The sequence below is a fragment of the Amphiura filiformis genome, chromosome 19, assembly GCF_039555335.1.
Source record: "Amphiura filiformis chromosome 19, Afil_fr2py, whole genome shotgun sequence".
Lineage (NCBI taxonomy): Eukaryota > Metazoa > Echinodermata > Ophiuroidea > Amphilepidida > Amphiuridae > Amphiura > Amphiura filiformis.
Window position 1 is genome coordinate 13,744,681 of NC_092646.1, and position 14,306 is coordinate 13,758,986.

The following is a 14,306-nucleotide window of genomic DNA, read 5'->3' on the forward strand; positions in this document are numbered from 1 at the left end:
TTCGCGCCGTTGGTGTAGCACCGTGAAAAATGTAGCTTTGCGCCGTCGCTGTAGCACGGCAACAACGATACCTTCCTCCACCACACTCATTTGCTAATATGACAACTTTAACAATTAGGCCTACATAAGGTGCACCTTTGCACCGTCGGTGTAGCCTTACGGAAATAGGTCTACCTTACCGCCGTCGGTGTAGGCCCCTTATAAAAGGTCTAGCTTCGCGACGTCGCTGTAGCACGGCAACAGCGATACCTTTGCGACGTCGCTGTAGCACAGCAACAACGATACCTTCATTCACCATCACATCATTATTCAATATATGATACTTAACGTATCTACTCCATGAAATAAATGCTACTCATTCTTAATCAAACCACTCATTAACAATTAACATTCCTCTTATCAATATAACTTTAATCACTATTAACAATCATTGTTAATTACTTACAACAACCCTCTTATCCCTCACGCTCATTATTATTATGTCATAATTATTAATTAACTACCATCGCCTCTAATCCATCATAATAATTAGAATTATATAATCATTCATAATCAATTACAATCGGCCTCTTATACGTCACACTAATTATAATGCGGTCATCATTTTTACTTGAGTACATTAAAATCTATTACGCATAATTAATACTTCTAAGCCATTATATAATGCAATATAGTTATTTCATTATGCTTAAATTAAATTCAAATGACATTACTATTTCTAGAAGTAACCACAATAATTTAATCGTACTATCACTTATTACCTTGATGAATGCAAACTTCATTTAGTCAAACGCCGACATACTTTATTAAAAACCTGACTCATATAATACCACTAACTTAATTTGAATCTATCCCATTAATAAGTAATTCGCGCCGACGTCGGTGTAGTTTTACAAAAAAAGGTGCAGCTTCGCGGCGCCGTCGATGTGGTAGGGTATTCTAAAGGTACTCCGCCTACTGCCCTTTTTTCGCCCCGGCTAATAGCAAAAAATATAAAGCAGTAGGGGCCTACCGTAGGCCCAATTGCCCTGTGCATCTTTTTATCCGATGTGAAAACACAGTGTTTTGCCAAAATAGAGTAAAATTGCTTCACGCCCACTGGCCGGCAATAGCAAAATTCATTTAGGACTAAAACACTGGTCACATAATTATGACTCTGCCGTTAAAAGATATAATGTGGGTGAGCCCCGGTGAGCCGCGTGCCCTTAAAATTAAATTGGCATACACGCTGTCAATACCATTGATTTTGACAACTATGCGCATGTGCGAATTTTTCACCTGCCAACTTGGAAATTCTGTGAATCGGCAGGTACGGTTGCAAATCATCATTTTCTGACGTCTTTCAGATACAGTTTAATACAGTTTTCACCAGAATAGTCAGACTACAACTTAGAACGTGGAGCTCGAAGTGGAAATATGGCTAGTTCGCGAACTTCGCGTTTTGTCGGGTAAGTCAGCTCAGCTCAGTCAGGTCACACAGACTCTCAGTCTCACTTGCTCGAGAACTCTAGCCAAGAATTTGCTCACCGATAGCTTCACATTCTAGGCTAGAGACCTTTGCATTCAAAATCTAGTCGGATTCGCTGAAGCATGACACCGTGTAAAGCAATGGAAGGTCAGAAGTAAACACAGCCGATCACGACAGGCGATTGCATCAAAAATGTTGCTAAAATTACACTTCAGCAAAATTTTAGACTGTCCAAAATACGCAAATCTTGCTCAAAAGATCATACAGTTGACTCGTCGAAATAACTTTCATTCAAATTTCGACATTAACAGAATAAATAACCTCCGGTGTAAAAAATTGAACCGCTGTCCGACCGAAAAACCATAGACATAGTAAAGTACTCTAGCATCGAATGCGTAACTATCGTGTGCAAATTCGAAGCTGGTCGCATGTCATAAGTTGGGTATGCTAAAAGGGTGGAGGGATTACACTTTTCTGAAAATTGTGATACAAATTTGATTGGCTTTCCGTAACCCCATATCCTACAGCAGTGGTTCATACCTCATTTTAAGCCTAATATTATACTCTTTCAGTCTACTGAAGCATATAATTATACATTATTCAGTAAAAAATCACATCAGTTGAAATGAAAAATGCCAGGGGTGGAGGAGCAGGCGGATGTGGAGCAGGCGGATGCGGAGTGTACAATAGGGCCTTTGTGAAAATTCACATGTCAGCATGTCAAAACTACTGGTTACTTTTTCAAATCTAGAGAGGGTATGATGTATTGACAGCTTTTAATGTTGAATTTGTACAATTAAAACAATTACTGACTACTTAAGGTGGTACTACACCCCCTGATAATTTTTTGACTAATTTTGCATTTTTCTCAAAAAGTAACTACACACTGGTAACAAAAGTTATATGTATATTATAGGGGCAAGGATTCCAATTACTTCACTGAAATTTCAGTGATTCAAGACAAGGGGTCATTATATATGTTAAGAAATGAGGTACGTTCTAGCGGTACCTTATCATAAATAACGTACCGCTTGTCTTGAGTCACTGACATTCCATTGTAGTAACTGGATTCCTTACCCCTCTAATATACATGACTTTTGTTAATACCAGTGTGATATTATTTTTGAGAAAAATGCAAAAATAGTCACAAATTTATCAAGGTGTGTAGTACCACCTTAAAGGGTAATATGTTCCATTTTTTTCATTTTTAATGAAATCCTAGTTGAATTTCAGTATTTTTAGCAATATGCTAATGTACATTTCCCTTCTTGATATTCATTTCCTCAATAATAGAATAACCATCTTGCTAATTACTCGTAAAAAGGTCATTGACCTTCACAATGTAATTAACTTACGTACAATTATTTTAAAAAGTTCATTTGAAACATTAATATATTGAGAACATATCCTCTAAATCTGATGACATTCTTGCATAAAATAAAAATTTTACAATCAATTTTGTAATTGAGGTCCGATTTGAGAAAAACGCATTTGAAAATTGAGATTTACATAGACACCTGTGTATTAATTAACTACTAATTAAGCATTATCTCAAAAATTAAGCATGTGTTAAGGTTAAAACTGGTGTTAATTATTAGAGATTGTCAATATATACAACATATCCAAAAACACATTTTTTGTCATTTTTGACCATGTAATGGAAATTGTACCCAACTTACGACATGCGACCAGCTAGAGTTCTCGAGCAAACTCTCACTCTAAATTATAAATAAATCTAGGCCAACATATGAAGAGCTTTGTTTCAAAACCCCTTACATCCACTTTTGGCCGAAATGAGTTATTGACATGACATTATAGTGTGGGTAAAAATACACATTTTGGTGGTTGTTTGACCTTCATACCACCTTCCTTCCGAAATATCGTATATTTCCGTTTGGGAAATCTTAGGGAATTTCCGAAATCTGAACTTAAAATGAATATAGAATTGTTTTGTTTTAATTTTTTTGAGGTATAATAGTAGTCTGGAATGTTCTTTACCTATTAAAATCAAAAGGAACTGTTTTGGGGTCACTATGTTTGAACAAATCATTTTAATTAACAAAAGGTGTAGCTTCGGAAATACCAAAAAAATGCCATTTTCCGAATTTAATTAAAAATTCACAATTGAAAAAGTAAATGAGATATTTCAATTTTTCTTTTTGATTTTGAAAGCATTAGTCAAGTTTCATAAAGTAGTGCAAACAAATGGGCTCAAATTTGATTGCAAAGGTGGTTTCTAGAAAAGGGGTAATTTTATTTTGTTGCAAACCCCTTACATCCACAAAAGGTGCAATATAAAATAAATAATAAAATAAATAGGAAGGCTTGAAAATTGTACCAAACCTATTCTTTTAGTTTCTATTCATCAACACTTATCCAAACCCAAATTGATTCAAATCGAGCCAGTAATACTTGCACAATTAAAAAAAGCTGTTTTTCTCAAAAAGTCAAAAGTGGATGTAAGGGGTTTTGCAACAAAGCTCTTCATATATACATGTCATGAATATGGTCAGATTTTAAGTTATTTTTTTATTACTTCTGCACTGATTGTCCGTGGTCCAGTTTTTGGTCCCAGCCCCGGGGTAAGGAGGGGCACTCAAATTTCACAGTGTACACACGCGTGACCAGAGATTTTCAAGGTTACAATACCGTACGCTTCGTTAGGGCATTGAAAGTCAATTCCGAGTTTATCGTCACTTTTATTTTCCAGGTTGGTGAGGTGACTTTTTCATTTTTCATTATTTCATCAGATTTCATTATTGACCTAAAATGCATGTTGATTTAAGGGCTGGGGTATGAACGTTTGGACAGTATTTATTTTAGGACATTAGAGCACATCAGACATATCGAATTGCATTCTGAATACGGAGAATGTCTTTCTGATATCAAATAATTTTGATTTTTGAAATTCGCAATTTAATACACATTTTATGGCAAATCATTAAAATTGATATTTTTGATATTTAACAGTACTGGTAAACTTTATAAATCTGATGATTTATACTTAAAGATGTAGGTGGGATGAAAAGCGGACGATCAATTGAAAAGTTTGACCTTTTTCAGATTGAAGATATGGATTTTTTTCCAAAGCACCAAAAAAATTAGGTCTTTTTGGGAAAAAAATCCATATCTTCAATATGAAATGTCAAAATTTTCAATTGACCGTCGGCTTTTCCTTCCAGCTACATACACTTTAAGAATATATCATTAGATTTATATAATTTACTTCGAGGACTTTTATATATCAAAATTTGAAAAATATCAAATTTTTATAATTTGTCATAAAATTTGTATTATATTGTGATTTTCAAAAATGAAAATTATTTGATATCAGAAAGACATGCTTCAGATTCAGAATGCAATTCGATAGGTCTGAGGTGCTCTCATGTCCCACAAAAAATACTGTCGAACGCATAATAAACGCCATTCTAGATCCCTTAAAGCAAAATGGAAATAAATGCGACAAAGAAATTTTCACGAAAGGTAGGGACTAGAAAAGAGCCTGGTTTTGCTTCCAAGTTAAGAATTCATGTTTTACCGTACAAACAAAAATATATGTTTCCAATTGCTAAAACTGGCGAAAACACTGATACTTTGAAAATAACGAATTATTTAGTGGCATTTTTGAAAATTTGACGCGGGTATTTTTGGTTTCCAAAAAGTGACGCGGGTGGGGGACGGTAGGCTAAACTCGGAATCGACTTTCACACGCCTTATCCCGAAGGGTCATTATTGCGGATTACTCCGAATTTATGGTAAGGTTCGTTATTCCGAAAGCCTGGGCGAAAGGCCGTTATTCCAAAGGGTCATTACTCCGAATTTACAACAAGGCTTATTCCGAAGGATCCTTACTCCGAAGGTGCATTATTCTGGGTCATTGCTCCGAATTTATAATGTTTGTTTTTCTGAAGGGTCGATATTCCAAAGGCTTATTATTCCAAAGGGTCATTACTCCGAATTTAAAACAAGGCTCCTTATTCCGAAGGATCATTACTTCGAATTTAAAACAAGGCTCGTTATTCCGAAGGGTCATTTAATACTCCTTGTTTTAAATTCGGAATAATGAATCTAGTTTTAAATTCGGAATATTGAGCCTACATGTAGTTTAAAATTCTGAGTAATGACCCTTCAGAATAACAAGCCTTCGGAATAATGAGCCTTCAGAATAATGAGCCTACACGTAGGCTTTTTTGTGGGGGGTGCTGATTTTGAAAAAGTGGACTTTTTCCAGGGGGCAATTCTGTGAAAAGTGGACTTTCTTCCCCAAATTTAGACCTTTTTTGACCAAAAAAGCTCACTTTTTTTGGCTTGCTACACTCGCAAATTCTTAAATATTTGGACATTTTGTATACTTTTGCAAATTGTATGCACCCTGCACCCCCCCCTCCCCTGGCTATGGGCCTGAGTGAGAGTGACACCTAAGCAGTTTTACACCTATGGAAGTGCCTAGCTAGCATAAAGTTCATAACCAGGTCAATGTCCAAACTAGGCCAAGTTCATCAACTAATGGATTTAACACACTTGGTTGTTTCTAAAGATGAAGGTCTTTTTATAGCACCGGCATTTGTTATTACATTCCTCCCTTTCTTAGTATAAATGAAAGTATAAACAAACAAATTTTAAATAAATGCCAGATGATTTGCAATTTAGCATAATATGGCAACTACAGATGCATTAATTGAAATACACAAGAATGAAATAAATTTAAAATAAAATTGCCTACATGTACTACTTCTAAAAATTAGCTTTTGAGATGAACAATCATAGAAAACATAATCCTTATTTTCTCATCAGCAAGTTTTAAAATAGATTTCCACTAGTTTATGTTAGCTTCATACTCAACTCAAATTTATATTCAGCTATTCTTACTATAAGCATGATGATACAAAGCATATTTTGTTTTAACATAATTATTAACTTTATATTCTATTATAGAATAACAATAATAGTTTCATGATCAAATTAAGTCCAAAATCATTATCCATAAAAATAGTTCCATGAAGTCCAGGCGTTCATGAACATCACATATAAAATAATGCATGGTTCCTGCACTTTATTCAAAATTCGGATTTTGACAAAACTACAGCACCTAAAGTCTTGATTTTTGCAGGGTATACCAGTAAAATAAAGTACATTACAGTCATGTAAAAAAACGAATTTTGAAAAATATTGAGGGAATCAATATTACAATATGGTTTAAAAATTAATTTGTTTAACTATTTTTTCCATTTTCTAAAAAACAATAGAGAGGGGCAAGATGTCCGAATTCTGATACTGAAGTTGAAGTATGGCATTGAAGATCTTGATGATCGAACCGATGCTGTTGTTAAAACCCACGGAAAAGACATGATGCAGAAGTTTTATTCCTTTCTGAAAGAAGATAAACACTGCGACATCACCATCAACATCGGTGGACGTTCATTCCAAGCTCACAAGATGGTTTTGGCTGCAGCAAGTGAATATTTCGAATCCATGTTTTCTGGGGGATTTGTAGAGAGCACCAAGTCTGAAGTGGAGATAGATGGAGACGGGTGTGCATTTGAAAAACTTTTAGAGTATGCATACACTGGCAAGTTAAATCTTGCTGATGATACGGTAGTACCTACTGAAGTGCTGAAGTTAGCATGCTACATGCAGTTTGACAAGATTATCGCACAGTGTTCAATGAAGCTTGAGAAAGACTTGTATGATGGTAAGGTGTTGTGTGAAGATGTTTTTACACTGGCAGTATTGGCTAAATCATACGGGGAACCACTGAAAGATTTGCTAGGTTGTGCTGTACGGGCTATGGCATTTGACTTCTCCAAGTTCATCAAGACTGAAGCATTTTTACAGGGAATGTGTGCTGACCTGTTTGAACAAGTTCTGTTGGAACCAAATCTGGCTTGCTCTGCTAAAGAAGAAGAGGTTAGTTGTGCCCATCAGGGATATATCTGGCTATTCTTTTTTAAATCAACACTCCCGCTGTGCAAGATATACGGTAAAACCTCGTTTACAAGCATGTACAGTTTTTCTGATGAAAGTTAAATTAATACGAAACAAGCATAAATATGCCAGTACAATAGATTGGTCTTACAATAATACTTGTTTTTATATGCTTGGATCTATAATTTATTTGCTCAAACTCCATAATGGCGCCTGGATTAATTAAGCTTTCATCAGAAGCACTGTATATGCTTGTAAACGAGGTTTTACGGTAGCTAAAGTCTTCCACAGAAGGATTATGGGTTACAAATAGAATTAGGCAATTGGGTAATTTCCAACTGATATACTCACTCCAGATATCTGTAGGTAAAACCCACAGAATTAGAGAAGGAGAACTGGGACTCCCTATACCGCCACGTACAATAGCGTCGTCAGCTATGGGGAAAAAATTGGGGGTATTCGGGTCCTTGCTGACATTGTGCGGAGACGAACGAAAACAATTCTGCGTCTCATCTGAAGTGTCTTGTACTCGCGTGCAGGTTGCATCAAGTGCGTCTCTCAAATGCGCCCTTCATCCATGTCGCGCTTGCATGACAACGAATGCCTCGAGTGCATTCCGAGGGAAACCGAATACCCCCAATTTTTGCTCCATGCCCATATCAAGATGGCGGTCCAGTCCCGATTCTCTGTCATTAATTCTGTGGTAAAACCCTATGTAGGGGAATAAATAATTAACTGTGGTCAATTCCATATGAACAACACACTCCCTTTGTGGAAGAATTGTTTTAAATCTTATTGTCTTAAATCGTCCACATGGGTATAACAAATGGGGCTGTTGTCAGTAGAATTTACATTGTCGACAATCGTCAAATCTCAAGGTCGGAAGTCAACAAGTTGTCGATAAAGCAATACATCAATAAAGCCCCAATAAAGTCAAAATGTTTAAAACATCGGATACCACAGGCCTGATATATTTACAAACCAGGAAGAGACAGTGGAGGGGATAATATTAAACAATTTGTACAGAGAAACTGACCATTGTTTTGTTTTTTTAATTCATTTTTATAGGTTCTAACAAGTCTGATCAGCTGGTTGTCACATGACCTGTCAAATCGTAAACAACATGCCGCTAAACTTCTAAAGACGATTCGTTTAGGAGTAATACCTGTCACAGAACTAACCAAGGAAGCTAGCTTCTTTGACAAGCACAACATGGCAGAATGCTGTGAACTACTAAAGCGCATAGAGAGATTTCATTTGCCGGCCAGGAAATGCAGATCTTCTAAAAATACTAAATCTGATGAACTGCATTATATGTTTACACCAAGGAACATTGTCACTGTAAGTAGATACAAAAGCAGGAATTATAGTAGGAACATACAGTAAGCCAAAGAATTAAGGTACCAGTTATGTTCACCCCTGCATATCCTAAATAAAGACAAGTATATATATGCAAATTGAAACAAGCAGCCAACACCTGTACTCTTTAGCTCTGATTTAAGACTTTACTTGATGAAATTGGTTGAGAATTAAAGAAATGGTGATCTAAAACTTAATGAAGAAACTAAATCAAAAGTTGCACTTTTGTGTTCTAATCAATGAAAGCATGACACTACTTTTAACTTGCTAATCAATGGAAGCACAGCGCTACTTTTAACGTGCTAATCAATGGAAGCATGGCGCTAGTTTTCTTGTTCGCGAACGCTTTGTGTACAAATCAATAGGGCATGCAATGGAGCAAACTGCAACTTTTAAATTGGCATCTTCCTTGGGTTTTTGGATCATTGTGTTTTTATTTCTTGAACAATTTCAACAAATGAGGTCTTAAATTTGAGCTAAAAGATGCAGTTATTGGCTGCTGGTTCCAATTATGACATATCTGTCTTTGGTTAGGATATACAGGGGGTGAACATAACTGGTACCTTAATTCTTTGGCTTTACTGTATTGTACAGTTTTAGTTTTGTGATCCTAGCCATAGCGTCCTCTTTCTATGGCACATTTTAGGAGATATCCATGCACACACAAAAAATCCCCAAAATTTCAGTTGATTCCGAAAAATTGAGTTAACTTAAAATTCCCCTGGACAAGGAACTTACTGCTAATTGTCTTGTTGAAACCCGTACGAAACTCATGGAGCTGATCCTGGTTGCAAAGGTTATTATCTAGGGTGTGCGCTCTTGAAGCAGCAAAGTCCCTGAATGTTGTTAAATGGTTTGTGGAATGATGTGGGGCCGTAGTGGTCAGCGACAACCTGTAAAGTGTGCTGAGGCTTGTGGATCAATGTCTAGGCGTTGTGCCTGTGCGTAGTGCACTATAAATCACTGCACTTTTTTTTTCTATTACCTCGCCAACAGAGTTGGCAAAGCGGACTATTATAGGCATTTGTTGGGCTTCAAACATTGAAATGCAACAAATTCAGATGCCTTGGATATATAAGTTATTGGCAATTTTAAAGTGACTTCAACCTGTTGTTTTTATTGTTGCAGGCTCCTATCGCTATTGGTGGCTCTGAAGACAACACTATCATGTATTTTAGCGGGAGAGAAGCAACGTGGGTTGTTCCACCGTGGAAATTTGCAAAACCTGCAGGCAGCCAAGGCATTGTGTCCCCGTCATCTATTGTCGTTGATGGTGTGCTCTATGTAGCTGGAGGTATGGATCAATATTTATGCAATGGGCTATTCCAGTTGAAAGCCATACACCCCCTGTGGAAGACATGACTTTCATCTTCTACACAGGGAGTGGGAATTTCAAATAGAGTCACCCATTCAGTGTTGTCTGCTCCAACATGGGTTATTCCAGTTGAAATCCATACACCCACTGTGGAAGACATGACCTTAATCTTCCACACAGGGAGTGTGGATTTCAAATGGGGGTTCCCTGAATGGGTGATTTCATTTTGAAATCTGCACCCCTGCACTAGAGATTTATAGATCATGTCTTCCATAGGGGGTGTATGGATTTCAACTGGAATAGTCCAGTGGGAGAACATAAGGCAGTAGGTTGCACACTAGGCTGAATCTGAAAAAATTAAAATTTAGATTTTACAATGGGCTACCCTCTCATTTGGTACATTATGGTTAAAAAACATCGCATGAAAAAAATTATGTTTTGAAAAAAAAAGTTGGGAAATCCTTGGTTTTTTCTGTTGTTTTTTGAAAGGTTCAATGGACTATATCTCAAAAACAAGTTCTGTTGACATTACATCCAATTCATGGTGGATGATCACAAAATATGACAGAGTTGTTTCTCTATAGTATACAAATATTGACTGCTATGAGGGGCATGGTTAAAATTATAGGCCCAAGGTGATCTCAAAACCATGACTATGTCATGGTTTTGAGATCACCGCTGGCCTATAATTTTAACCATGCCCTAATAAAAAGCAGTCAATATTTGTTTTATATACTAAATCTTAAGATTCTTGTCATCTGTTTGGTTAAAAGCATCGATTTTGGGAAGAGAAATTAATAGTTTCAATGCGAACGGCACACAGATTACAATCTACGTTTTCTGCGTAATTATAGCGCGTGAAAACATTAACGCGTGCGTAATATCATTTTACGCTGGGAAAAACGCGCAGTTAGATCGTGACGCATGTGACCGGTCCATAGTTCATTTCCATGGACCGGTCCATAGTTCATTTTGCGGGCATAGTTAATTCAATGACTGCACTTTCAACCAATCAGATGACAGGAATCTATATATGAGGTATATAATCTATTATATCTACCTCGAGTCACCGTCACTAGCTTTGAAGTTCAGTGTGTACCAGGGTTCGTTTTTTGCCGGCAAAAACCTGTTTTTGCCGTTGCCAGTGGCAAAAACCTGTTTTTGCCAGTTTTTGCCTGGTTTGAACCGGCAAAAGTGGCAAAAACTTGCATATAGTCACTCAAATATTTAAAAAATAACACAGAAAGCTCATAAACAGCAGCACACAACTTTAAATGAATCATTCTTCTTAAATGAACATAATTTTTGTCTCATCAAATCCTTAAAATGAAAAAGTTTTGAATCTGATATATGCCACATTTCGGTTAAAGCAATGAAAACACATGCCTTTGATTTTTTAATATGTTACTTATAATTACAAAATCTGGCTTTGTTACACTCAGGAAATGATTTTTGTAATTTGTTTTGAGATGAAAAACTGAACTATAAATCCTTTTCTTAGTTTTTGCCGCTTTTGTCGGCAAAAACTGGCAAAAATTGTTTTTTGCCAAGCGGTTAAAACCGCGGTTTTTTCCACCTGCGGCAAAAACCTGCGAACCCTGGTTTTACTGTGTTGGCTTAGCGTAGTTTCTTGTGTGTACATATGCATATGCGGCACGTTGATGACACACATAAAAGTATGTACACACACCAAGTAACGCTAAGCTAACGCAAAATACGCTGAACTTCAAAGCTAGTGCTGGTGACTTGTGAGGTAGATATATAGACTATATAATAGTATAAGCTCTTTGACTTTTGGACATTTTTTAGGTGAGTATGAGCGACCTGATGATGAGGATGATGATGATCCGGATCCACTGGATGTCCAGTTAAACAGTCTATGGAAATACGACCCTGAATCTAACTCATGGAAGGAACTTGCAAACATGAAATTGGAACGCAGCACGTTTGCATTAGTACACCTAGATGGGTTTCTATATGCAATTGGTGGGAAGTGTAACGATGGAGCAATTAGGAGTGTTGAATGCTACGATATTAGTCAGAATAAGTGGAAGTCAGTAGCTTCTTTAAAAGGATACTACGCGCTCCCCAAAGCAGTGGTTTTAAATGGGAAGATTCTTATTTATGGGGAACAGGTGGACTTCTTAGGTGAGAGTCTCCATTCATATATGTATGAATTGTACGATCCAGGTACAAATACATGGCATAAGCTGGCGACGGAAAAGTACTGGAAACCAGCGTTTGAAGAGCCATTTGTGACAGTACTAAATGGCAAGTGTTATCGCATAGCCAACCAAATAAACAAACCAAAAACGCAAACGGACCACTTGGTGATAGGCGGAAGAATATGCGTGAATAAAGTTACCATCAAAGAGCGCAGCCGGAATAGTCTAGTGACGGCCGTGATCGGGAAGAAGGAGAAACAAGTGCCTTTGAAGTGTAGAAATGCTTTCTGTTTGAATGGGAAAGTGTTTGTTTATCTGTCGGATGATGTTATATTCGACACGGGAATAGACGTGGATGACATCGGACCAAATGGATTGGATGAGAAATGGGGTAAAGTGAGTCTGAACATGTTTGAGAGTATTGTGACTTTCACATTTGACATTTTGAAGTTGAAACCAAGTCATGGCGGGTCTCCCTGAGTTTTGTAGGCCTGGGCTATTCCAAGTAATTGTAGGTTTCCCTGAGTTTTGTAGGGCTTAATTGGGTTATTCTATTTGAAATCAATGCCCCTCTCCTTCCTGGAAGATTCCAACCAAATTCAGCAGTTTAAGATGGTACTACACCCCCTGATAAATTTTCTGATTAATTTTGCATTTTTCTCAAAAAATAACTACACACTGGTAACAAAAGTTATATATATTATAGGGGCGATGAATCCAATTACTTCACTGAAATTTCAGTGATTCAAGACAAGTGGTTCATTATATATGTTAAGAAATGAGGTACATTCTAGCGGTACTCTTTTCTTATCATAAATAACATACCGCTTGTCTTGAGTCACTGAAATTCCAGTGTAGTATCTGGATTCCTTGCCCCTTTGATATAAACTCAACCAATAAAGTATCGAAACGATTATAGATGGTCAGATTTATCGGGAACTGAAATATATAGCAAAAACTTATTTAATGTATATAAAGCGCAGCTTTCTCCTGCGCATTTTGATACCTCTTTCGTTGCTCTACGATATCATTTGGTCGAGTTATGGGCGCTTGGGTGGCTTTAAGTCGGATTTTGAAAGTTGCACTTAGCTCCTATTCAAGCCAAACGCGTTAAGTAGTGCACCCCCCCATCCACACCATCAAGACAAAGGACACCGATGTGCTCTGTTTAATTAACCATGAACTTTACTTTATTTTTCTCCTTCGACTTCCAACTTCATTACTTGCTACCCTTTACTTATCTCTGACTTATCTCATGAACTCTTTCTGCTGACATCTCAATACTTGGTGTGCCCACCATCACTGTCTGTCACTGCCTGGATTCGTTGTCGCATGCTCTGAACAAGATGTCTTATCTTTCTTTGGTCAGTGTCTCGCCATTTCCTGCGCATAACTCGACCAAAAGATATCGTAGAGCAACAAAAGAGGTATCAAAATGCGCAAGAGAAAGCTGCACTTTATATACATTAAATAGGTTTTTGCTATATATTCCAGTTCCCGATAAATCTGACCATCTATAATCGTTTCGATACTTTATTGGTTGAGTTTATATAACTTTTGTTACCAGTGTGTAGTACCATCTTAAATAATTTCAAATCCAACCATTTTCATCAGTATAAAGTGGAAAAGGTGCAACTTTGAGAAACTTGCACCAAAAATGGTTGGAAAATGCTTAAAATATTTTTGGTGAAGTTGATCAAAATTCCAAAAAACTGGTCCTAGATACTGTAGATACTGGATGTTTTTATCCAGTTTTTAGAAATTAATTTTTAAAAAATTATAATCAAGAATTTGTTTGTTACGTGGTCCGAAAAAAATTTGGGCAAAAAAAACCCTTTTTTTAATTTTCTCCAAAAATGAGTATTTTTGCCCAAATTTTACCTCACAGATGAATTAATTAAGTCTTTTCCATTCTAAATATGCATACTTTTATATACTTTAGACCAACAAGGCCAAAAAGTTTGCCTAATTCCAGGGTTAAGACCACCCTAACCAACAGGACCAAGGTTCACTGTTACTTTTCAGTCAATGACATTGAATTTATTAATTTGAGTTTTTTTAATTGATATGACCA

General features: G+C 36.6%; 1 protein-coding gene across 1 annotated transcript; it reads left to right on the plus strand.

The window, feature by feature from the left end:
• The first annotated feature begins 1,365 nt into the window (after positions 1-1,365).
• Positions 1,366-12,764, plus strand: LOC140140269 (kelch-like protein 28). The gene is made up of 5 exons (XM_072162059.1): positions 1,366-1,448; positions 6,715-7,375; positions 8,462-8,734; positions 9,881-10,046; positions 11,877-12,764. The coding sequence occupies exons 1-5, from the start codon at positions 1,417-1,419 to the stop codon at positions 12,710-12,712; spliced, it is 1,968 nt and encodes a 655-aa protein (XP_072018160.1). The 5' UTR covers positions 1,366-1,416; the 3' UTR covers positions 12,713-12,764.
• The last annotated feature ends 1,542 nt before the right edge of the window (positions 12,765-14,306 follow it).

Excerpts from the sequence above, each read along its gene's own strand:
- LOC140140269 (XM_072162059.1), top strand. The coding sequence starts at position 1,417 with ATGGCTAGTTCGCGAACTTCGCGTTTTGTCGG. Across the intron at positions 1,449-6,714 it reads CGAACTTCGCGTTTTGTCGG|AGAGGGGCAAGATGTCCGAA; the intron begins GTAAGTCAGCTC and ends AAAAAACAATAG. Across the intron at positions 8,735-9,880 it reads CACCAAGGAACATTGTCACT|GCTCCTATCGCTATTGGTGG; the intron begins GTAAGTAGATAC and ends TTATTGTTGCAG.